The sequence below is a fragment of the Salmo trutta genome, chromosome 12 (genome assembly GCF_901001165.1).
Source record: "Salmo trutta chromosome 12, fSalTru1.1, whole genome shotgun sequence".
Taxonomy (NCBI): Eukaryota; Metazoa; Chordata; class Actinopteri; order Salmoniformes; family Salmonidae; genus Salmo; species Salmo trutta.
Window position 1 is genome coordinate 73488877 of NC_042968.1, and position 22788 is coordinate 73511664.

Sequence of the window (22788 nt, forward strand, 5' to 3'; positions counted from 1 at the left end):
CTGAATTGATGAGTAACGTCATACTGAACATGAAGTATTATAGATTAAGGCTATAATGGTTTTATTACTTGGGTGGGGTTATGTCTGGCAGTGTGTTTTCCTGCATTACTCCCTGCCTTTGTTGGTTCAGAGGATTGTATACTGAACAAAAATATAAATGCACCATGCAATAATTTCAAAGATTTTACTGAGTTACAGTTCATATAAGGAAAGTCAATTGAAATAAATTCATTAGGCCCTAATCTATGGATTTCTGGGCATGGGTGCAGGCTGGGAGGGCATAGGCCCACCCACTTGGGAGCCAGGCCCAGCCAATCAGAATTAGTTTTCCCCCACAAAAGGGCTTTATTACAGACAGAAATACTCCTCAGCTTTTTGTGCGAATGGAACATTTCTGGTATCTTTTATTTCATTCTCATGAAACATGGGACCAACACTTTACATGTTGAGTTTATATTTTTGTTCAGTGTAATATGCTAGGTTCTTCATGTTGAAATTGTGATATTCTGAATAGCGAGAAACAGTCTACTGTTGACATCATAGAAATAAATGTATAACATATCTCACACATAAAATATATTTAAATATCCATGCAGATTCCCTTATCTAAGCCTGCGGTTCTATTAAAGCCCTTATTATTGGTCACTTACATGCTTATTTGCATATGTATAAAAGCTAATAAAGTATTATCAGGAGAGATTAATATAGTGCACCAGTGCTCTCTGTCAGCTCAACAGGTGTATGAAAGCCTGTTCTACTCTTGATATATCTGTTTTTATTTTTAGAAAAAGCATCCTTCTCCCACTGGCAGTCAGAAGTAAGGAGGTTGGCAGGGCATAAAGGGTTCAACCATTGAAAGTCTCATGACTGGAGCTGCTCAGTGTGTGTGGTAGAGCCAGGCAGCAGGGTTAGGAGTTAAAGGTGAGGGTTCAGAGCTCCAGCTCAGCCATGGCACGCTCCAGGGGGTCGCTGGTCCAGTACTCATGGTCCCAGCCCAGGAACCAGCCGGTGAACGTGGGCGGCTCGAACCCTTGCTTGATCTTCACGATGGGGGTCCTGCGGTCACGGTTGGCAGGGTCTGACTCAATGTAACGCACAGCTAGGGGAGGAGGGGATTAAATGAGGGTTCCATAGAGGGCAGTTTTCCCAGTGGTAAACTTCTCAATCAAATGATTTTGGTCATGACATGAGTAATGCACTCAAGAGGCAGCATGCCATGTACATTCTCTATGGAAGACAGTCTAGATGATAATGAATGAATAATTAAATTCAGCAACAGTTTTGCATATTCACTTACCGGAGGCCATAGCCTCAGTCTTCTCCTCTTCATGGGCTTCATTCCCGATCCAGACAAACACCTAGAAGAGGATATTCAACCTACATTAGACTATGTACAGCAATTCAAATCAATTTCATTGGTCGTGTACATATATTTTGCAGATGTTATCATGGATGTAGCGAAATGCTTATGTTCCTAGCTCCAACAGTAATACCTAACAATACTGTGGCGTACCGCGGACAAGCCACCAGGGGGAGACTCGTCGAGGCCTGGTGACAGAGAGTCTACATCACGCAGCGGTGGCTCCCTCTGCTGGATGTGCCAGATCTCGACGGGTCCTCCGGCCAAGACTAATTGGGGCTGATTGAGGCTGGTGAGTAACCAAGGGGCTGATTGCTCACCAGCCATACGGGGCCCATAAAGCTACCAGGAGGGCAGCACACGGGAGGGAGGGTTGGAGGTAGTGAGAGGTTGCTACCGGATAGACATGCTCACGGTCTTCTAGAACCGAGGGGCTCGGTGTTCTACACCAGAGTAGACAGCATTCCCCAGAGCCCAGAAGGTGGTAACCTGGAAGAGGTCTCCTGGAGGAGACTGGCTTCTTTTCTTTTCCTTTATTGTTTTAAATACATCCGTTTCAACGTTTCAAGGGTGTTTATCACATTTATGTCTGTGTCTGATCTGTGTAAAAGTCTTGATCAAATCCCTTGGTCTGCCACAAGTGGTGGAGAATGCAGGCAAGTCTGACAATGTGGTCAGACCAGGGTTGACGTTTACACAGTATCAGCATGAACGAGTTGATTGCTCAGTTAGTTCGGGCCCAACAAGGACAACAGTACAGTCAGGAACGAACGCTGGAAGAACAGTGTCTACAGAAGCCTGCTTGAGGAAGTCAGGAAGCTGCGAGGAGAAACGCAGACCGAATTGCATCCCAATCAGTCAGTTTTTAATCAAGCTAACGGAGGATGATGACATCGAGACCTACCTCTGCACGTTTGAATGGACAGCACTTCAGGAAGGATGGCCCAAGGCAAAGTGGGTGAGTCTGCTGGCACTGGTCCTGTCCGGAGACGCCCAAAAGGCATATTATGACCTCAACACCGAACAGGAGGCTAACTACGACTGCGTCAAGAGGGAGGTACTCAGCCGCTACGGGTACAACCTCCCCGTTATCAACAAAGTGGTCATGGACCACTTCTTACGGGCGCTATCTCATGACATGAAGAGGGCGCCAAGCCTATGCGCGCCCCAGACCTTGGAGGACCTCTTGGGAGCCGTGGAGACGTTACCAGAATACTGAGGCCCTGCTGAACAAGACGCAGGCTGAGTCCGGGAGCCGTCGGAGGGGACGGATGGATGACCCCACCAATGTACTCCCCAATCTGACAGTCAGCCGGGCTAAAGGACTGCAGACCCGCGGAGAGACAGCCGGGGGAGAGTCGACCCGCCGCCGATGACGCCAGGTGGATGAAGACCAAAGGAGGTGTTTTGAGTGTGGCTCCCGGGGACACCTCACATGGAATTGCCTGGGTCAAGAAGAGTTGATGCTATCAGCGGGCCCTCGAGACGAGCCTGGCCACACAGTAAACTACAGTTGAAGTCGGAAGTTTACATACACCTTAGTCAAATACATTTAAACTCAGTTTTTCACAATTCTTGACATTTAATCCTAGTAAAAATTATCTTTCTTAGGTCACTTAGGTCTTAGATCACCAGTCAGGTTAGTAGGCTTCCTTGATCGCACACACTTTTTCAGTTCTGCCGACAAATTTTCTATGGGATTGAGGTCAGGGCTTTGTGATGGCCACTCCAATACCTTGACTTTGTTGTCCTCAAACCCTCAGTCCAGCCTCTCTCAGCCTATTGCGGACAGTCTGAGCACTGATGGAGGGATTGTGCGTTCCTGGTGTAACTCGGACAGTTGTTGTTGCCATCCTGTACCCGTCCCGCAGGTGTGATGTTCGGATGTACCGATCCTGTGCAGGTGTTACACGTGGTCTGCCACTGCGAGGACGATCAGCTGTCCATCCTGTCTCCCTGTAGCGCTGTCTTAGGCATCTCACAGTATGGACATCGCAATTTATTGTCCTGGCAACATTTGCTGTCCTCATGCCTCCTTGCAGCATGCCTAAGGCACGTTCACAGGGACCCTGGGCATATAAGGCTGTAACGTAACAAAATGTGGAAAAAGAGAAGGGGTCTGAATACTTTCCGAATGCACTTGATCCAAGATGGCGTAGCAGTGCAGACGTGTTTGTCATTGTCCCGTGTAAATTTAGTTTTTTCGTCTTTTTTTAATATATATATTTCAATATATTTCAATCTCTTTTTCCATTTTTAAATTAAATATACCTTCCGGCAACCCGCCTCACCCAATGTGATACGGAGCTGCTGTTTTTAGACCTTATAGCTAGAACCTCCATGAGAAGCTAGCCATCAGATGCTGACCAGCTACTTAGCTACTAGCTATTTAGTCATTGTTAGCCACTGCTAGCGGCCTTTACCTTTAGCTCAGACACCAGCCACTTTTAGCCTGGATAATACCCGCCAGTCTGCACAGCGCGATATCAACCCTGAGCATACCAGACTGCTTTTTTCCACTACATCACCGATTCCTGCCGTAAGCTCTGGACTATTACTCCAGATCATCGCAGCTAGCTAGCAACTACTGAGTGGCCCAGCCCCGAAGCTAGCCTTGAGCCAGGCCCATCTCCCAGCCTGCTCAGTGGACCCTTTGATCACTCGGCTACCCAGCTGATGCCTCCCGGACTCTTCACTAACACGACTAGAAGCCACTACATCACCGGATTCCTGCCGTAAGCTCTGGACCTTTGCATCGGATCATCGCAGCTACCTAGCTGCTACCGAGTGGCTATAGTGGCTAACGCCCTTGTCCCAAAGCTAGCACCAGTTAGCCTCGAGCCACGCGCATCTCCCGGCTAGCAAACAAAATTACTCCAGCTACAATACCTCTTTTGCCAATTGGCCTGGACCCTTTGACAACACGAAGCCCCGCCGATCCATCACGACTGGTCTGCCGACGTAATTCCGTCCGTTGTGCCTTCAACTGGCCTTTGCAGGACGTCGGTGAAGACGCTTCTGCTAGCCCCGGCCTGCTATCTTTTTGAATGCTGTGTCTCCCGCTTGCTAGCATAGTAACGACTACCTAACAGCTTCCCTGTTTCATCTATTGCTGTTCACTGGACCCTATGATCACCTGGCTACATAGATGATGCCTGCTGGACTGTTCATTAATCACAGTACTCCATTTTGTTTATTTTGTTTATCTGTCGGCCCCAGCCTCGAACTCAGGCCCTGTGTGTAGTTAACTGACCCTCTCTGCCCATTCATCGCCATTTTACCTGTTGTTGTTGTCTTAGCTGATTAGCTGCTGTTGTCTTACCCATTGTTTTCTTAGCTAGCTCTCCCAATCAACACCTGTGATTGCTTTATGGCTCGCTTTATGTCTCTCTCTAATGTCAATATGCCTTGTATACTGTTGTTTAGAGTAGTTATCATTGTTTTATTTTACTGCGGAGCCCCTAGCCCCACTCAACATGCCTCAGATACCTCTTTTGTCCCACATCCCATACATGCGGTTACCTCACCAAGCATAACTAGTGCCTCCAGAGATGCAACCTCTCTCAACGTCACTCAATGCCTAGGTTTACCTCCACTGTACCCGCACCCTACCATACCCGTCTGTACATTATGCCCTGAATCTATTCTACCATGCCCAGAAATCTGCTCTTTTTATTCTCTGTCCCCAAGCACTAGACGACCAGTTTTGATAGCCTTTAGCCGTACCCTCATTCTACTCCTCCTCTGTTCCTCGGGTGATGTAGAGGTTAACCCAGGCCCTGTGTGTCCCCAGGCGCTCTCATTTGTTGACTTATATAACCGTAAAAGCCTTGGTTTCATGCATGTTAACATCAGAAGCCTCCTTCCTAAGTTTGTTTTACTCACTGCTTTAGCACACTCCACCAACCCTGATGTCCTTGCCGTGTCTGAATCCTGGCTTAGAAAGGCCACCAAAAATTCGGAGATTTCCATCCCCAACTACAACATTTTCCATCAAGATAGAACTGCCAAAGGGGGAGGAGTTAGCCTGCAGAGTTCTGTCATACTTTCCAGGTCTATGCCCAAACAGTTCGAGCTTCTAATTTTAAAAATGAATCTTTCCAGAAATAAGTCTCTCACTGTTGTCACCTGTTATAGACCCCCCTGGACACCATATGTGAATTGATTGCCCCCCATCTATCTTCAGAGTTCGTTCTGCTAGGTGACCTAAACTGGGATATGCTTAACACCCCGGCCATCCTACAATCTAAGCTAGATGCCCTCAATCTCACACAAATTATCAAGGAACCCACCAGGTACAACCCTAAATCCATAAACATGGGCACCCTCATAGATATTATTCAGACCAATCTGCCCTCCAAATACACCTCTGCTGTTTTCAATCAGGATCTCAGTGATCACTGCCTCATTCCCTGCATCTGTTATGGGTCCGCGGTCAAACGACCACCCCTCATCACTGTCAAACGCTCCCTAAAACAATTCCGCGAACAGGCCTTTCTAATTGACCGTGCCCGGGTATCCTGGAAGGATATTGACCTCATCCCGTCAGTAGAGGATGCCTGGTTGTTCTTTAAAAGTAATTTCCTCACCATCTTAAGTAAGCATGCCCCTTTTAATAAATGTAGAACTAAGAACAGATATAGCCCTTGGATCACTCCAGACCTGACTGACCTCGACCAGCATAAAAACATCCTGTGGCGTACTGCACTAGAATCGAATAGACCCCGCGATATGCAACTTTTCAGGGAAGTCAGGAACCAATACACACAGTCAGTTAGGAAAGCAAAGGCTAGGTTTTTCAAACAGAAATATTTATCCTGCAGCTCTAACTCCAAAAAGTTCTGGGACACTGTAAAGTCCATGGAGAATAAGAGCACATCCTCCCAGCTGCCCACTGCACTGAGGCTAGGAAACACTGTCACCACCGATAAATCCACGATAATTGAGAATTTCAATAAGCATTTCTCTACGGCTGGCCATGCTTTCCTCCTGGCTACCCCAACTCCGGCCAACAGCTCCGCACCCCCCGCAGCTATTTGCCCAAGCCTCCCCAGCTTCTCCTTCACCCAAATCCCGATAGCAGATGTTCTGAAAGAGCTGCAAAACCTGGACTCGTACAAATCAGCTGGGCTAGACAATCTGGACCCTCTCTTTCTAAAATGATCTGCCGCCATTGTTGCAACCCCTATAACTAGTCTGTTCAACCTCTCGTATTGTCCGAGATTCCTAAAGATTGGAAAGCTGCCGCGGTCATCCCCCTCTTCAAAGGGGGTGACACTCTAGACCCAAACTGTTACAGACCTATATCCATCCTGCCCTGCCTTTCCAAAGTCTTCGAAACCCAAGGTAACAAACAGATCACTGATCATTTCGAATCCCACCGTACCTTCTCTGCTGTGCAATCCGGTTTCCGAGCTGGTCACGGGTGCACCTCAGCCACGCTCAAGGTACTAAATGATATCATAACTGCCATCGATAAAAGATAGTACTGTGCAGCCGTCTTCATCGACCTGGCCAAGGCTTTCGACTCTGTCAATCCCCGTATTCTTATCGGCAGACTCAATAGCCTTGGTTTCTCAAATGACTGCCTCACCTGGTTTACCAACTACTTCTTAGATAGAGTTCAGTGTGTCAAATCGGAGGGCCTGTTGTCCGGACGACTGGCAGTCTCTATGGGGTACCACAGGGTCAATTCTCGGGCCGACTCTTTTCTCTGTATATATCAATGATGTCGCTCTTGCTGCGGGTGATTCCTTGATCCACCTCTACGCAGACAACACCATTCTGTATACATCTGGCCCTTCTTTGGACACTGTTAACAAACCTCCAAGCGAGCTTCAATGCCATACAACACTCCTTCCGTGGCCTCCAACTGCTCTTAAATGCTAGTAAAACTAAATGCATGCTCTTCAACTGATCGCTGCCTGCCTGAATAGCATCACTACTCTGGACGGTTCTGACTTAGAATATGTGGACAACTACAAATACCTAGGTGTCTGGCTAGACTGTACTCTCCTTCCAGACTCATATTAAGCATCTCCAATCCAAAATTAAATCTACAATTGGCTTCCTATTTCGCAACAAAGCCTCCTTCAACTCTCTAGAGACAGCAGGAGCGGTAGAGATACTCTCAATGATCGGCTATGAAAGGCCATCTGACATTTACTCTTGAGGTGCTGACTTGTTGCACCCTCGGCAACTACTGTGATTATTATTATTTGACCATGCTGGTCATTTATGAACATTTGAACATCTTGGCCATGTTCTGTTATAATCTCTACCCGGCACAGCCAGAAGAGGACTGGACACCCCTGATAGCCTGGTTCCTCTCTAGGTTTCTTCCTAGGTTTTGGCCTTTCTAGGGAGGTTTTCCTAGCCACCGTGCTTCTACACCTGCATTACTTGCTGTTTGGGGTTTTAGGCTGGGTTTCTGTACAGCACTTTGAGATATCAGCTGATGTAAGAAGGGCTATATAAATAAATTTGATTTGCTGCCAAACATACCCTCGTAAAACTGACTATCCTACCGATCCTCAACTTCGGCGATGTCATTTACAAAATAGCCTCCAACACTCTCCTCAGCAAACTGGATTCAGTCTATCACAGTGCCATCCGTTTTGTCACCAAAGCCCCATATACCACCCACCACTGCGACCTGTATGTTTTCGTCGGCTGGCCCTCGCTACATATTCGTCGCCAGACCCACTGGCTCCAGGTCATCTATGAGTATTTGCTAGTTAAAGCTCCGCCTTATCTCAGCTCACTGGTCATCATAGCAACACCCACCCATAGTACGCGCTCCAGGTATATCTCACTGGTCATCCCCAAAGCCAACACCTCCTTTGGCTGCCTTTCCTTCCAGTTCTCTGCTGCCAATGACTGGAACGAATTGGAAAAATCGCTGAAGTTGGAGACTTATATCTCCCTCACTAACTTTAAGCATCAGCTATCTGAGCAGCTTACCGATCGCTGCAGCTGTACACAGCCCATCTGTAAATAGCCCATCCAACTACCTACCTCATCCCCATATTGTTTTTATCTACTTTTTTTGCTCTTTTGCACACCAGTATTTCTACTTGCACATCATCATCTGCTCATCTATCACTCCACTGTTAATTTGCTAAATTGTAATTACATCGCTACTATGGCCTATTTATTGCCTTACCTCCTTACTCCATTGGCACACACTGTATATAGATTTTTCTATTGTTATTGACTGTACGTTTGTTTATCCCATGTGTAACTCTGTGTTGTTTTTTGTCGCACTGCTTTGCTTTATCTTGGCCAGGTTGCAGTTGTAAATGAGTACTTGTTCTCAACTGGCCTACCTGGTTAAATAAAGGTGAAATAAAAATAAAAACATGTATTATATGATGGTATGTATAGAAATGATGGACACTATATGAATAGAAAAGGTGTGTAGAGCAGTAATTATATAGGATGAACCTTGACTAGAATACAGTATATACACATGAAGTGGGTAAAATAGTATGAGAACATTATTAAAGTGACATTAAAATGAATCTGTTATCCACTGTGTTACTGTTAATACATCTCCACACTTAATCTTATTCACATCTTAGAAAATACCACATGCTAATGTATCTACCTGATCCCATGTGTCCATGATCATGACATCATCGGTAGCCAGATCCTCTTGGGTCATCTCCCCAGGTACCTCCTCAATCTGGGTGGAGGAAACCAGGAGCATTAGAAAGACCAGGTTAACCACGAATGGCTGAAAGTAATAATATGGGACTCACAATGAAGTTTCCGGTCTTGTTGGAGCAGGCAAAGAGCCTGGGTGGATGGGCGTCCATCTTGTCCTTGCTTCTCAGTCTGGAGGAGGTGCGGTACGCTGCCTTCCCTCCCAGAGCCTCCCAGAAGTCATCTGCACAGAGACACACAGCAGGCAGTTGGTTAGGACATGCTACAGCCAGCCACAGAGCAAAGAAAAGCCTAAGTTCATTGCCACAATGTACAGTACATACCAGTCTCTCCACCCTCAGACAGTTCTGAGGAGGACACCCCCAGAATGTCACAGAGCTGCTTGGTGCCATTTTTCTCAGTGTCACTGGCCCCCTGGCCCACCCACATGAACGAGGCTGCTGGGGTCACCAGGAGGAAGGTGTCGTTGGAGTTCAGGTTGGAGGACACAGCATCAACCTAGAGGTGGGTGGATGAAACATGGTGTGTGGAAAATGACCACGAGTGTCATGTATTTAAATATAGTGCAGTTGAGTAGCTAATTTCAGAAAAACAGGGCACCCTCTCCATATTACTCACCTCCACAGCTCTTGTGCATCCTGCAGAGTTGGAGCGCACCTGGAAGAGTCGTGTTTCTGCAGGAGCGGACTGACCCCCGTCTCTGGACGTACCTCCCTTGTATACCACCATGGGCTGCCCCCTGAACAGGCTCATGAGGTGAGCTGGCTCCTTGCCCTGGACTACCCTCACCTGGACCACAGAGCAAACTAGTTAACAAACATCTATACTGTTGTGATGTACAGTAGTTGGACACATTGTTAATCATGGTGATTCATGCTGTATAATTTCACAAAAATAATTATCTGTGCAATAAGAAATTCTGAGACCAAATGCAGAGAAAATCAAGAAGCAGTGGATATTTGGAAGAATATAATTGTATTGAATTACATCTACTTGGAAATCTATAGACATATTTGTGATGCAGCCTTGCATTTGTCTACAATAATATCCCACAGGGTGGCAGCAGTGAGCTCTGAACAACAACAGCGTAGGAAAACTCTGACAGAGTTAAGTGTTCCATGGCGCTCCCTACCCTAATCTCCCAGCATGCTGTGCGCCTGTCTGTATGTCTAGCTGTCTGACAGCAGGGCGTCCTGTTTGCTGGATGCAGCCAGCTTGCCTCGTCATCCCCCAGCACAATGGGGGCCTTCTCTCCCCCTCCCAGGCCGATGGACTGTGTGGCTATCTCACTGTTCAGTCACTCGAGTGTGTTTATTCTCCTCTCAACACCATTCCTGAATGTTTGGGACCTGCGTGGGCCTGCACAAAGCCTAGTTTCAGATTTTTTCTCCCAAAATTGGAGACTGCTGGAATGTTAGAGAAATATTACGTGCATATTGAGTGAAATAAGGAGCCTCTGTACTGAAAACTTGTGAGGCAAGGTTCCATGTTTAGGTTGTGCTGACTTATTTCCATGACTGTTTATTTTGCATGACTATGAATTATACTGTTACAAATGTATGGGAGATGACCTGTGTCATCAGCGTTTCGACTTCATGGACAGTTGCTTGGAACATAAACAGGTTTGTGATGGAAGTTTCCACCCTGGTGGGCTTCTACACAAACTTAGGATCACTATTAGTCATGCATTAAAACACATCAATAACATAACTACGCAGTGCACTGCAAACATTTTCACACTGTATATAGACAGGAGGGTGAGACACTGACAGGCATAGACAGGCACACACACACAGACAGACACACAGCAAGAGATGGTCACAGACATCCCCAAAGCATCAAACCTTATACAGAGCCAAGGCATGATCTAGTTAAATCATAACGAACTGCAGCATACAAGATAACCTAGAATCACTGGTGGCCTCTAGATAACCTATGCAATGGTCCTTGCTTGAGTAGAACTAAGTTCTTAAGGACAAGCAAGAGAGCTCTTTCCCCCCACTGCAGGCCAGAAAATAGGCTGGTCTCGGATCAGTAGTATGTGTCAGAGTGATCGTGAGTGGCGCAGCGGTCTAAGGCACTGCATCGCAGTGCTAGAGGCATTACTTCAGACCTGGGTTCGATCGTGATCGCACAATTGGCCCAGCGTCGTTAGGATTAGGGGAGGGTTTGGCCAGGGTAGGCCATCATTGTAAATAAGAATTTGTTCCTAACTGACTTGCCTAGTTAAATAGATAATGCAACAGAATCAGTGAGAGCAAAGGGAACTCCCTCATAAACATGGCTTTGGAATGTCCTGTTTGATTTCTCTGTAAACACATTGAGCCATATCAGTTAAATACACAGATTCTAAGTCCCCCATGCCTGGGCTATGTACTGAGTCATGCAGCCCTGACAGGGGAGTACCTGGGTGGTAATAGGAGCCCCAGCAACCTGGAAAAAACAAAGAGTCAGGAAATGACAGGAAGCAATGAGCGGATGAGGAAGAGGAGGAAAAGGGAGAATGAGCAGACACACTGGTAAGGAAGGAGGTTACTGGGCTGAATACAGATGAGGCCAAGAGGAAAGTATAGAAAAAAGAAATATGCGATGGGAAAAGAAAGCCACTTCTTCCATACACAAACACCCACTCATTACCTGCACAGGCCCACCACCAAGCTCATCGTCCAACTGGGCACCCAAGATGGCTGAAGCACCAATTTCGTCCTGGGAAGAATCACTTCCCTGCCTGAGAAAGACTCCAGTTAGCATGCAAAATATCTCTTATGATAGTTTCTACTGTTTATTTTCCATCATTTTAATTCTACTTTAATGTCTATCTTACCACATGTAGATAATGTGCCCTTGGCGTCCTCCATGGTGATAGTTGTAGAGGATGATGTAACTGTCTCCTCCATAGAACTGTCCGTGTGTGGAGGGGTCCACTTCCACCTTGTCTGATCCCTCAATTCGCCAGATCTGTACACAAACATACACATGATGTGACCCCTAGTTGTGGCAGGCTACTGAAACAAAGCTGTATATGTAAATACAGCGTGTATCATGCATAATCATGTCCCTCTCATTTGATTGCTATCTGTTTTACCATTTAATATCCTTCCTGCTTTGACTGCATTGGGCTGAAACCCACACATGACTGCCTCACAGTACCTCACAGAATGCTATTACTGTATAATAGACCTACTATGTAAAGTTGATAGTTACTAATAGCAATAATCATCCTGATAGTTACTCTAAGAAAGATTAATGGGAAGGCTTGCTGTCTACACATGCTCCAGCCCCTCTCGTCCGCTCACCTGCTTCTCTCCGTTGCCGCCGTCCACCATGCCGTGCTGGGCAGCCATGGCAGGGGAGTCGTGGAGCGTGGCGGCATCGAAGGACACCTTCTCTATCTTGGCGATGCTGTTGGAGACGTAGGCCACGCCCAGGCCCTCTGTCTGGTCCTTGTCACGCCAGTTCTTGAAGAACTGCTTGAAGAGCGGTGTCTCTCCCATCTCCGGCAAGATCTGCACCTGGGTGTGTTTGGGGTAGCCCATCTTCTTGATGAACTCATCTGCTGCTTTCATGGCTGCCTTACGCTCCTCCAGGTTGGCTTCTTTGCCTGGGTGAGAGTGCGTGGGAGAGGGAAGAGAAATACAAAAAAATTGGTTTAATTAATTAAACCACTTAGAAACTCTAAAGACTGTAAATCAACATCTACGTATAACTGTCAGCATGGTTGATAACAGAGGACCATTATCTTTTGAAAGAAGAACCCCCTTCCAGTTGCATCATATTATCTCTGTGGGAGTTCATCATGTGACACTGTTCAATGTCTCATTCTTTAAATGTGGTCTGTAACGCTACACTTTAAGTGTTACCAAATGGACATGAAAGCAACCATACCATGCCAAAACAAGTCTAGCTATTGTGCTTTAATTGACTTGCTGAATCAGCTGATGATAATATTTGATATTGGGTGACCCCAACAGACCTTTCCAGACGAAGATCTTGCCATCAGAGCCATGATCCAGGATGAAGCAGTCGCTGGACTCCAGTGCACTCTGGGAGAATGGGTTCTCTGCTGCCACCATGGACATGGCCATGTCTCCACTGCCATTGGACACCTGGGGGAGAGGAGGAGAGACAGAAGAAGAGTTGTAGAGGAGAGTTCAGAGGCGTGTTTTTCTCTTGTTAGGCACAGGTGAATGTAACTATAATGGAACTAGACCAGTTGGATGTTCGTTTCAGTGGTTTGTTCACTGTTCTCCAACCTTGTACAGCTTGGCCATCTTCCTGTTTGAGGCATCTGCTTTGATGTCATCAGAGGATCCTTCAGGCAGGTCTGATTTATCTCCCAGAACCTGAAGACGCACAGAGAAAATCCCTTTTAGATATACTTCAGAAAATAAAACAATAATTTTACCACAGCTGGAGTTCATTCAAACATCCATTAAACACCATAATATACATCAACAAATCACAGACACAGAGAGAGACAAATAAATGTTCTTTCGTTGTTTATGATCTCACCTCTATCATCTTGTCTCTCTCCGCCCCCTCGTCACACACGTACACGCGGGCTCGCCCACTGCGCTCGTTGTCACGGATACCCTTGGCAACCTGGGTGGCCTTCAGCTTCTCAAAGCGGTTGCTCTGGGAGCCACACCACTGGTAGATCTCCTGTGGGAGGAGGGATACACAACACAAAGACAGGAATAAACTAAGGAGCTTTTATTCATTTTATTTGATTATTCTTGTTTTGTTTTATACTCTTTGCTGTACGGTGTTCTTGTTTTTTTCGAGAGGCGCATAAAATCCAATTTTTTTATTATTATTATTATTATGTGGTCAGCATCGACCAGGAATTAGTTTGCAAGAATTCTAAGGGTACTTGTACAATCTCTCTATTAAATGTTTATATTTTATTGTAAGCAAGATGTAAAACTTACATTGTGCATGCTTCTCCGTTTTATCATTTAAATGTGACAGCAATGTTTGATGACGCCATGTCCTATATGAAACTTAAAAGTACACTGTCTCCCTCAGGCTGATGGTAACTCACGCTTCCTAGGTCCAGGATGAAGCAGTCTCCCTGGTTGAAGCTGTCCCAGCTGACAGGCACCTCTGTTGCCCTGACAACACGGCGACCTTTGACCTGCAGCACCCGCTGCATAACCACCTCGTTGGTGACCACATGTTTGAACCCAGATGCCACACCTCCTTTCTAAAACAGTGACAAATGATATGGTACAGTTATTATGCAGGTAGCCTAGTGGTTAGAGCGTTGGGCCAGAAATCGAAAGGTTGCTGGATCAAATCCCTGACAAGGTAAAAATATTTCGTTCTACCCCTGAACAAGGCACTGTTCCCTGGGAAGGCCGTAATTGTAAATATGAATGTGTTCTTAACTGACTTGCCTAGTTAAATAAATAAAAAACATTTAATGGAGTCATTCACATTTCTAGGACACATTTCCTCCATTCAATTCCAATTTCTAGGAATTGTATGGAGGAATACTTTATACTTTATTCCCATTAAAAGGTTGATTAGGTTGGTTACTCCAAAACCATTCAGGTATAGACTACTGCATAGTGCATAACAATAGCCCCGCCTGAGGTATGAATGCAATATCATGTGTCATGGACAGGATTGTAGCAATAATGCCAAAAGAAAATGATCTCAAATAATATCTCACCAAGTACTTCAGTCCAGCCTTGAAGTAACCCAGGAATACTTTGGACTCATGTCCCTGGACCTCGCGGTACTGGATGGGTTTACCCCCCAGATAGTCATCCATCTGGACTGTGAAGATGGCTGCTGCTCCACTCTCGTCCTGGGTGCAGAAATCGCCTGGAGCAGAGAAACCACGGACGTTACACACTGAATTACAACGTTTTGCTCTCTGGTCTGTCAATGGAGGCCCAACCCCCAATGTCTGCTTAGTCTGCTAGATTTCACAGATGCCACAGATTACTATTTCACTAAAGCAAAACCCAATTGATACATACCGGTACAATGAATGAACCTAGTTTGGGCATCACTCACTTAGCAGAATGTTATGGGAAATGTACTAAGGTTCTATCTAAAAGGCTACCTAAAAGTAGGCATGATCAATACAATAAAATGGGCCTGACTCAGCACTCTGCCGGTGTACATCAATCATAGAGATAGAATTACACTCAATATGGCCGCCAGGCCACCCATCACAGTACATTGACATCAAGAAAAATTCCCGTTCTAGTAATTATATTTCTATGACCTCAATCATATCCCCCAGGCTTTGTAATGCAACCCATCCTGCTCCTGGTTCTGTCCTCACCCAGCCAGAAGTGCAGGTCATACTGCAGGTTCCCAGAGCGCTGCTTGATGGTGTTGAGGACGAGGTAGGCGTCTCCCGTGTAGAAGCTTCCATACAGGTTCTCTGGCACGGCCACCAGGTCAAATTTCTCAATCCTCCACACCTGCAGGCCCGCCTGTTGGCCAGCCTTCTCAAACTCAGGATGGTACACCATGCTGCCTGCATGGAGAAATCACACACACTGGGTTAGATGGTATGGATGATATATAGAAGATCGTTGTTAACCAATTATAGTTAGGATAAGACAGTTACTGCTAAGAGAAATGGGTTATTCTGTGAGGACTCTTTCAAAATCGATCTAGTGAAAAACAATAAAAGTCAATCTTTAGTATTTGTGGGTATAGTTTGCAGAGGGGAGCCACTCCCTTTACTCAGAGATGTTGCCATGGATATAAAGTTTCAAGTAGTGAGTTATTAATGTCCAGTTGGTGTAATGACTCATTGGCGCCCTGTGCTCTGGGTGTTTCCTTCTCTCTCTGAACAGGAAGTGCTGTGACTCAGTTTGGAACAGACAGCCCCAGCCCTGGTGCCACCACAGGACGACATAGGAGGTTGGTTGCACCTTAATTGGGGAGAAGTGGCTTGTGGTCATGACTGGAGCGGAATAAGTGCATTGGTATCAAATACATCAAATACATGCCATTCCATTAGCATCGTTCCAGACATTATTGTGAGCCATTCTCCCCTCAGCAGCCTCCACTGCAGGATGAGTGTGTGTAGAGAAGAGAGGGGAGACTCCCCGGGAGAGACCAAAGATGAACTACAGCACAGTGCACACACACAGCCCAATGAGACAGGTCCACAAATATCACACTTCATTCATATCAGAAACCAAAAAGCCAAGAGGCGCTCTATTAAAAGCTTCAAGTGGGTGCCTACGCTCAGTGAGATTACCACCTACTGTACTTTGGCATGTGGACATGTTTTCGATTTTGAAGACATTAGCAGCATATCCTGTTAATGTTTAACTGGCAGACAACTCCTTCCTCCTATCCTCTTTGCAGGTCACTATAATGACCATAGAAAAGTATTTCCAAGATGTCTGCCAGTTGTCTAGCTGCCAGGCAATCATGCCTCAGTTGATTCCTGTACAGTAGTCCTGACACACATTTCCACAGCACCCAGACCCGTAAGTTGTTGCCCACTGAGAGGAAAGTGTCAGACATCTATATTTTTGTTCAGCTTTCGTAAGCAGTGACTAATCAAGATAAGTGGTGACGTCGTCCATTTTCTAAAACACAACAGTTCAAAAAAATAATACTTAAAATGACTATTACTGTAGGCCCACATCCACACAGCATAACACACCCTGAATCAATTAGATCCACACTTTACGTTCCAGACAGCTTACACAGGCTGTTCTGTGCACCTAAATAAGGCTGTGCTCTAGAGAGTAAAAACACAGCATTTTCTGCACCGCGGCCAATCTGCGTGCCTGTCGACTCTAGACTCCAAATGATTTATTTAGAAAAAGACTGCGGTTTGAGCAGGCTCCTTCTCAGTTTGTATGACTAACCGTCAGCATCAGAGCAGGCCTTGCCATTCTTCTTGACAGCCCACTGGCCACAACCACGGAAAGAATCCGCTCGTGACCTTGTTTGGGAGAGAGAAGTCGTTGTTTGAAAATTCATGCAACCCTGACCCGAAGAATCTGGGGTTCCTTGTTCTTCAGTCTCCTCTCCTCTTTTAAACCTTTGACTTATTTCACAAACAGCCACGTATTATTTTTACTCTCTCTTTTCTGACATGAAGACATGGTAGTAAGTCTCTTAGCCATCATGATCATCTAAAAGTTTTATATTGATGTTGTTTTCGTTCACACGGGTATCTGTCCTTTTACAAATTTGCCACAGTGGAGAGCAAACAGGGAACACACCCTGGATCATAAACAACATATAGATTCCTGTTTCAGTTTAATATATAACCATTTCATAAACACCAGATCATGAAGTCAGATTTACAGCAAGCTCACAATGATCTATATAGACAGACAGCCCAACTCAGCTGTTACCTGAAACACCATCCAACACCACAAACATGATCATGTCTCCAGATAGAGAGAACAACAGCTGATGATCACTGTGTCTCCATGCCTCCTTCTATTTGCATTGTGGGAAATTCCTCATGGCAAAATGTGTAGAATAGCAGGAAATTAGCTCAGGGATTCTTGAAAGTTGGGACAATCCTTGTTCGGCAGGGAAACTTTGTTTTTATAGTATAAAAAAATATATTTTGTTGCGTTATTTAAGCTTAACATTTACATTAAGGGGAATCTTAGGAGGAAAATATTTGTTTTGGGAATTTTCTAAATACTTTCAATATTATTAATTTACGTGTAGGCACTATGCCTGAAAATGCCTTTATCCAGAGCAAAGGATGCCAATTTCAAACTCTCCAAAAAACTGTTTAAAATTCTAAAAACTGGAAATAATGGATATTAACTTAATAATGATTTGATGTAGTTTCTTGCAATAGCCCTGTGGCTTTAAACAATATTTCTCTAAAAACTGGGATTCCTAAAAGAATCCGTCAGATTTGTCTAAAATCCTAAATGAATCAGGAATGAGCAAGGTCATCTATACCATAAGGACCCCTTATTCATATCCTTATTACATGTAGTGCAACAAGACCACTCATGGTCTAGAAGGTTCTCTACTTTTGATAGATTTAAACAAACAATATTGGAATCACCATGGTCACAACCATAACCTGTCAATTCCATCTGCCTGATAGATTACAATAGAATATACATTTTGGTTCAAATAGGTTACATTTTGCTGACTCCGTCAGATTTCTTTCTAACGTCAACTCTGTTAGAGAGCTGAAAGATCTGATAGAAAATATGTTTTTATTGGAGATTTTTAAATTCATAATTTTCCATACTGTTTATATTGAACTTTTATTTTTAGAAGCAAAAATACACTATATATACACAAAGGTATGTGGACACCCCTGCAAATTAGTGGATTTGGCTATTTCAGCCACACCCGTTGCTGACAGGTGTATAAAATCGAGCACACACGGGCCTCCCGAGTGGTGCAGTGGTCTAAGGCACTGCATCGTAGTGCTAGAGGCATGACTACAAACCCAGGTTCGATCCCGGGCTATATCACAACCCACCGTGATCCGGAGTCCCATAAGGACTTGGCCCCAGCGTCATCCGGTTTAGGGGAGGGTTTGGCCGGGGGGGATTTACTTTGCTCATCGCGCACTAGCGACTTCTGCGGGCTGGGCGCTGGTAGGCTGACCTCGGTTTGTCAGTTGAACGGTGTTTACTCCCGACACATTGGTGTGGCTGGGTTAAGTGGGCGGGTGTTAAGAACTGTGGTTTGGCGGGTCATGTTTTGGAGGACGCATGACTCGACCTTCGCAGCGATGAGATAAGATTGAGGGTTAAATACAAAAATAATAATAATCGAGCACACAGCCATGCAATCTCCATAGACAAACATTGGCAGTAGAATGGCCTTACTGAAGAGCTCAGTGACTTTCAATGTGGCACCATCATAGGATGCCACCTTTCCAACAAGTCAGTTCATCAAATTTGTGCTATGCTAGTGTAACAGTGTAGGTTCCGTCCCTCTCTTCGCCCCAACCCGGGCTCGAACCAGGGACCCTTGCACACATCAACAACTGACACCCACCGAAGCATCGTTACCCATCGCGCCACAAGAGCCACGGCCCTTGCAACGCAAGGGGAAACCCTACTTCAAGTCTCAGAGAGAGTGACGTCACCGATTGAAACGCTATTAGCGCGCACCACCGCTAACTAACTAGCCATTTCACATCGGTTACACTCACCCCCCCCTTGACCTCCTCCTTTTCCGCAGCAACCAATGATCCGGGTCAACAGCATCAATGTAACAGTGTAGGTTCCGTCCCTCTCTTCGCCCCAACCCGGGCTCGATCCAGGGACCCTTGCACACATCAACAACTGACACCCCACGAAGCATCGTTACCCATCGCGCCACAAGAGCCACGGCCCTTGCAACGCAAGGGGAAACCCTACTTCAAGTCTCAGAGAGAGTGACGTCACCGATTGAAACGCTATTAGCGCGCACCACCGCTAACTAACTAGCCATTTCACATCGGTTACACTAGAGCTGCCCCGGTTAACTGTATGTGCTGTTATTCTGATGTAGAAACATCACCAAAGTGGTAGGGAATGGGACCGCAAAGTGCTGAAGCACGTAGCGCATAAAAATCATCTGCCCTCGCTTGCAACACTCAATACCAAACTGCAACGTCAGCACAAGAACTGTTCGTCAGGAGCTTCGTGAAACGGGTTTTCACGGCCGAGCAGCCGTACACAAGCCTAAGATCACCATGGGCAATACCAAGCGTCGGCTGGAGTGGTGTAAAGCTCGCCCCCATTGGATTCTGGAGCTGTGGAAACGTGTTCTCTGGAGTGATGAATCATGCTTCACCATCTGGCAGTCTGATGGACGAATCTGGGTTTGGCGGATGCCAGGAGAACGCTATCTGCCCCAATGCATAGTGCCAACTGTAATGTTTGGTGGAGGAGGAACAATGGTCTGGGGCTGTTTTGAGTATGTTGTCAACTCTGTCAGTGGCTTCTCAACTCCGTCACTGATGGCTAACCCCCTTAAGATTGTCAATATTCTGAAAAAAATATTTGAATTACTATTGTGCAACATATGATTAAACAATTGAAGTAACTATGCCACTGCTAGCTGGGCTATACTAGCAGAGGTTACTATGTGTATGTTATGTTTCAACACAAGCTACACTCAGTCACTTCTCTAATGATAATCTGCTCTGTGTTCTGGCCAGAGACCCAGAGGGGGTAGTTTAGTAGACTCCACACTCCACAGGAGGGAGTATAAATAGAACAGGTCATGTGACTGCTGGCCCCAGCCTCATTGGCACATGGGAAAAAGAGACTGAGTTACTCCATGCAAAATCTCAGGACCTCAGCAAGTCATAACCACTCCCTCTTCTCCACAACCACGTAAAAGTGAGTCAGTCATTCCAGGATTGTCACCCCCAGAGACTTGCTGCTGGCCTGCAGGGTGCACCCCTCCCCCGTCAACCAGCCCTTTCCTCAGTATGAGATGAACTGCAGAAAAGCTTGGGATGTCTTCTGGGTTGGCTGCTGCAAAGCCTTCAGACTGGGAAGGGGGGTGCTGGATTTGATCCACTGCATTGACCTGATAGCTGTTTCTATAAACCAATCGTGGGACTGATTACATTAAACAAATGAGGATAGAGGATTTTTAGAATTTTTCTGCTTGGATGTTCCCTAATTTTTGCTCATCGATCACATCTTAGAGTTGAAGTGTTACGTCTTAAAATCAAATCAATGCATAATGCATTGATAATCTAAAATTCTGCTTGCAAGAGAAATTTCTCAGTACTTAGTGGAGGATTCAGGGGTGACTCATTTTCTCCACTCAGGCCCCTCCCTCAGGCCTCTCCCTCAGATATCCACTCCCCCCCCCCACACACACACACACATTCATGCTACACATACTACATACTGGTCTCTCTCTCTCTCTCTCTCGGATTAAAGAATCGACACACACACACAGATCAACACACACAGATAAACACACGCTAATGATTGGTTATTGTTCCAGCTAACAGTGGATAAAGTTTGATAAAGTGAGTCACATGGGGATTAGGTGTGCTGAAATCTGTGGTGTCAGACAGCTGGCCTTGGTCTGGGCCCTCTCACAGCTGTGTGTGTAAGATTTAGACACAACAATTCCCCTGCTGACTGAGTGCCAGAGTGCTCTGTCTCACATACGCAAAACCCGTTTTTAGAGTTGTGAGTGTTACTATGGTGTCTACGAAGTCCATTTAAAGATAGGAGAATGCCCAGCTGTTGATGGGATATGCCCAGCTGTTGATGGGATATGCCCAGTAGGCCTAAACAAATGGGCAATGTGTGGCATTTGATTGACACACCTTTTCTCAGACTTTCCAACAATATACATTAACAAGAGGAATATTTTGATATTCCAAAATGAAAAGTGACCAGAAATAATGTAACAAGAAAATCTTTCTAGAATTTGTGCATATAAAAAGTCTATACAAATGTAAATAATGTTATAAAGAACTAGTTACTGTTTCATAAACTGTAGTTTACTTTACACTACAGGGGCAGCATGAAAGTATAGCATACTTAATATAATAATGGTGTTATCAAATATATTGTGCGTAGAAATATAATCCAACCTCAGTTTCACGTGCTTTTCTTTTTGTTCTCTTTTATTGGCAAATGTCATTGCTTTTCCTATGGTTTAATCCACGTTTTCTCGTCTCTGTCCATATATGGCATCCTCAGATATCATTATTTGGCATAGCTCAATTTAAATCATTGTGTCTATGTTAACATTTGGTCATTCATAACGATGGCTGTTTTACTCCAATTACGCACATTTACGAACAACAAAGCAACATTGACGAAATAGAGGACCCATAAAGAGAAGGGGGGAAAAATACTCGACCCTCCCACTTAAAGTTGCTGCAAATGGTGTCCAACCAACGAAACATCCCAGGTAGTATAGAACTGACTGCAAATTTCGTTTTCAGAATATATCTCGTAGACTATAATGATAATCGAAAGAATATAACGGTCCGGTTCTGGTTAAATCAGAGCTTTAAATGGCTTCTACATTTCTGCATTGATTTGATACGTCATTGTAACAAAGGCACCGGAGGGGCGGTCCACAATGTCTACGTAGATAATAATGATAAAAAATATATAAACGGTCCGGTTCTGGTTAAATCAGAGCGTTAAATGGCTTATACATTGCTGCAATGACTTGATGTGTCATTGTAACAAAGTCACCGGAGTGGCGCTCCACAATGTCTAACATTAAAAATGTCATTTCTTACCTTATTCTGTCTGATTTAGACGCTTTCTAGGCCGCGAGGGGTATTTTGGTGATGCGGGACAGGAGAGGGTTTAATTCGACAGGACTGTGTTGCTTGGCAGGGTGTATTGGTGCGTCTGGTCTGGGCCGGGCAACTCCTCTCTATGTCATTAACAGGGCCTCCCCCACCTACAAGTGGAGTAACCTGGCATTTAACCCGGCCCTGTCTGGATGACGACAGATGACAACGCAGCATGATGGTTGACTATTACAGCCCACCAATTTTGCATGAATTGGATGAAGTAGGCCAACAGCTGCGTCTTGCAGATTCTCTGTTTTTAATGAATTGTTTGAAAGCACATAATAAAAATGCCCCCTCTTTTCTCAATGTTATGCATCCAAACGTGGCCATAAAACACTGAAAAACGATTAGCTTATGTTGCAGTTTATTTTGACAACACTTTGATAAAAAATATAAAATATCCCCTTTTAATTTACCTAGGCCGTCATTGTAAATAAGAATTAAGAATTTGTTCTTAACTAACTTGCCTAGTTAAATAAAGGCACAATAAATAAAT

The 22788-nt window shown here is 45.1% G+C and overlaps 1 protein-coding gene across 3 annotated transcripts; it reads right to left on the bottom strand.

Moving 5' to 3' along the window:
- Positions 1 to 496: 496 nt before the first annotated feature.
- On the bottom strand, positions 497 to 22380 carry LOC115204140 (gelsolin). Of its 3 annotated transcripts, none has more exons than XM_029769483.1 (17): positions 22233 to 22380; positions 15330 to 15527; positions 14706 to 14860; positions 14073 to 14234; positions 13541 to 13690; positions 13282 to 13371; positions 13002 to 13134; positions 12325 to 12629; positions 11853 to 11986; positions 11666 to 11756; positions 11435 to 11461; positions 9647 to 9817; positions 9352 to 9526; positions 9124 to 9251; positions 8970 to 9047; positions 1298 to 1358; positions 497 to 1099 (listed from the first exon to the last, which is right to left on the bottom strand). In XM_029769483.1, the coding sequence occupies exons 2-17, from the start codon at positions 15520 to 15522 to the stop codon at positions 930 to 932; spliced, it is 2223 nt and encodes a 740-aa protein (XP_029625343.1). In that variant the 5' UTR covers positions 15523 to 15527; positions 22233 to 22380; the 3' UTR covers positions 497 to 929. The 3 variants fall into 3 exon arrangements, with proteins under 3 accessions (XP_029625343.1, XP_029625344.1, XP_029625345.1); XM_029769484.1 differs by lacking the exon at positions 22233 to 22380 and adding an exon at positions 21570 to 21985; XM_029769485.1 differs by lacking the exon at positions 11435 to 11461.
- Positions 22381 to 22788: the final 408 nt, after the last annotated feature.

Excerpts from the sequence above, each read along its gene's own strand:
- LOC115204140 (XM_029769483.1), bottom strand. The coding sequence starts at position 15,522 with ATGGTGTACCATCCTGAGTTTGAGAAGGCTGGCCAACAGGCGGGCCTG. Across the intron at positions 13,372-13,540 it reads AGAGAGACAAGATGATAGAG|GTTCTGGGAGATAAATCAGA; the intron begins GTGAGATCATAA and ends GTGCGTCTTCAG. Across the intron at positions 11,987-12,324 it reads GCGGCAACGGAGAGAAGCAG|ATCTGGCGAATTGAGGGATC; the intron begins GTGAGCGGACGA and ends GTTTGTGTACAG.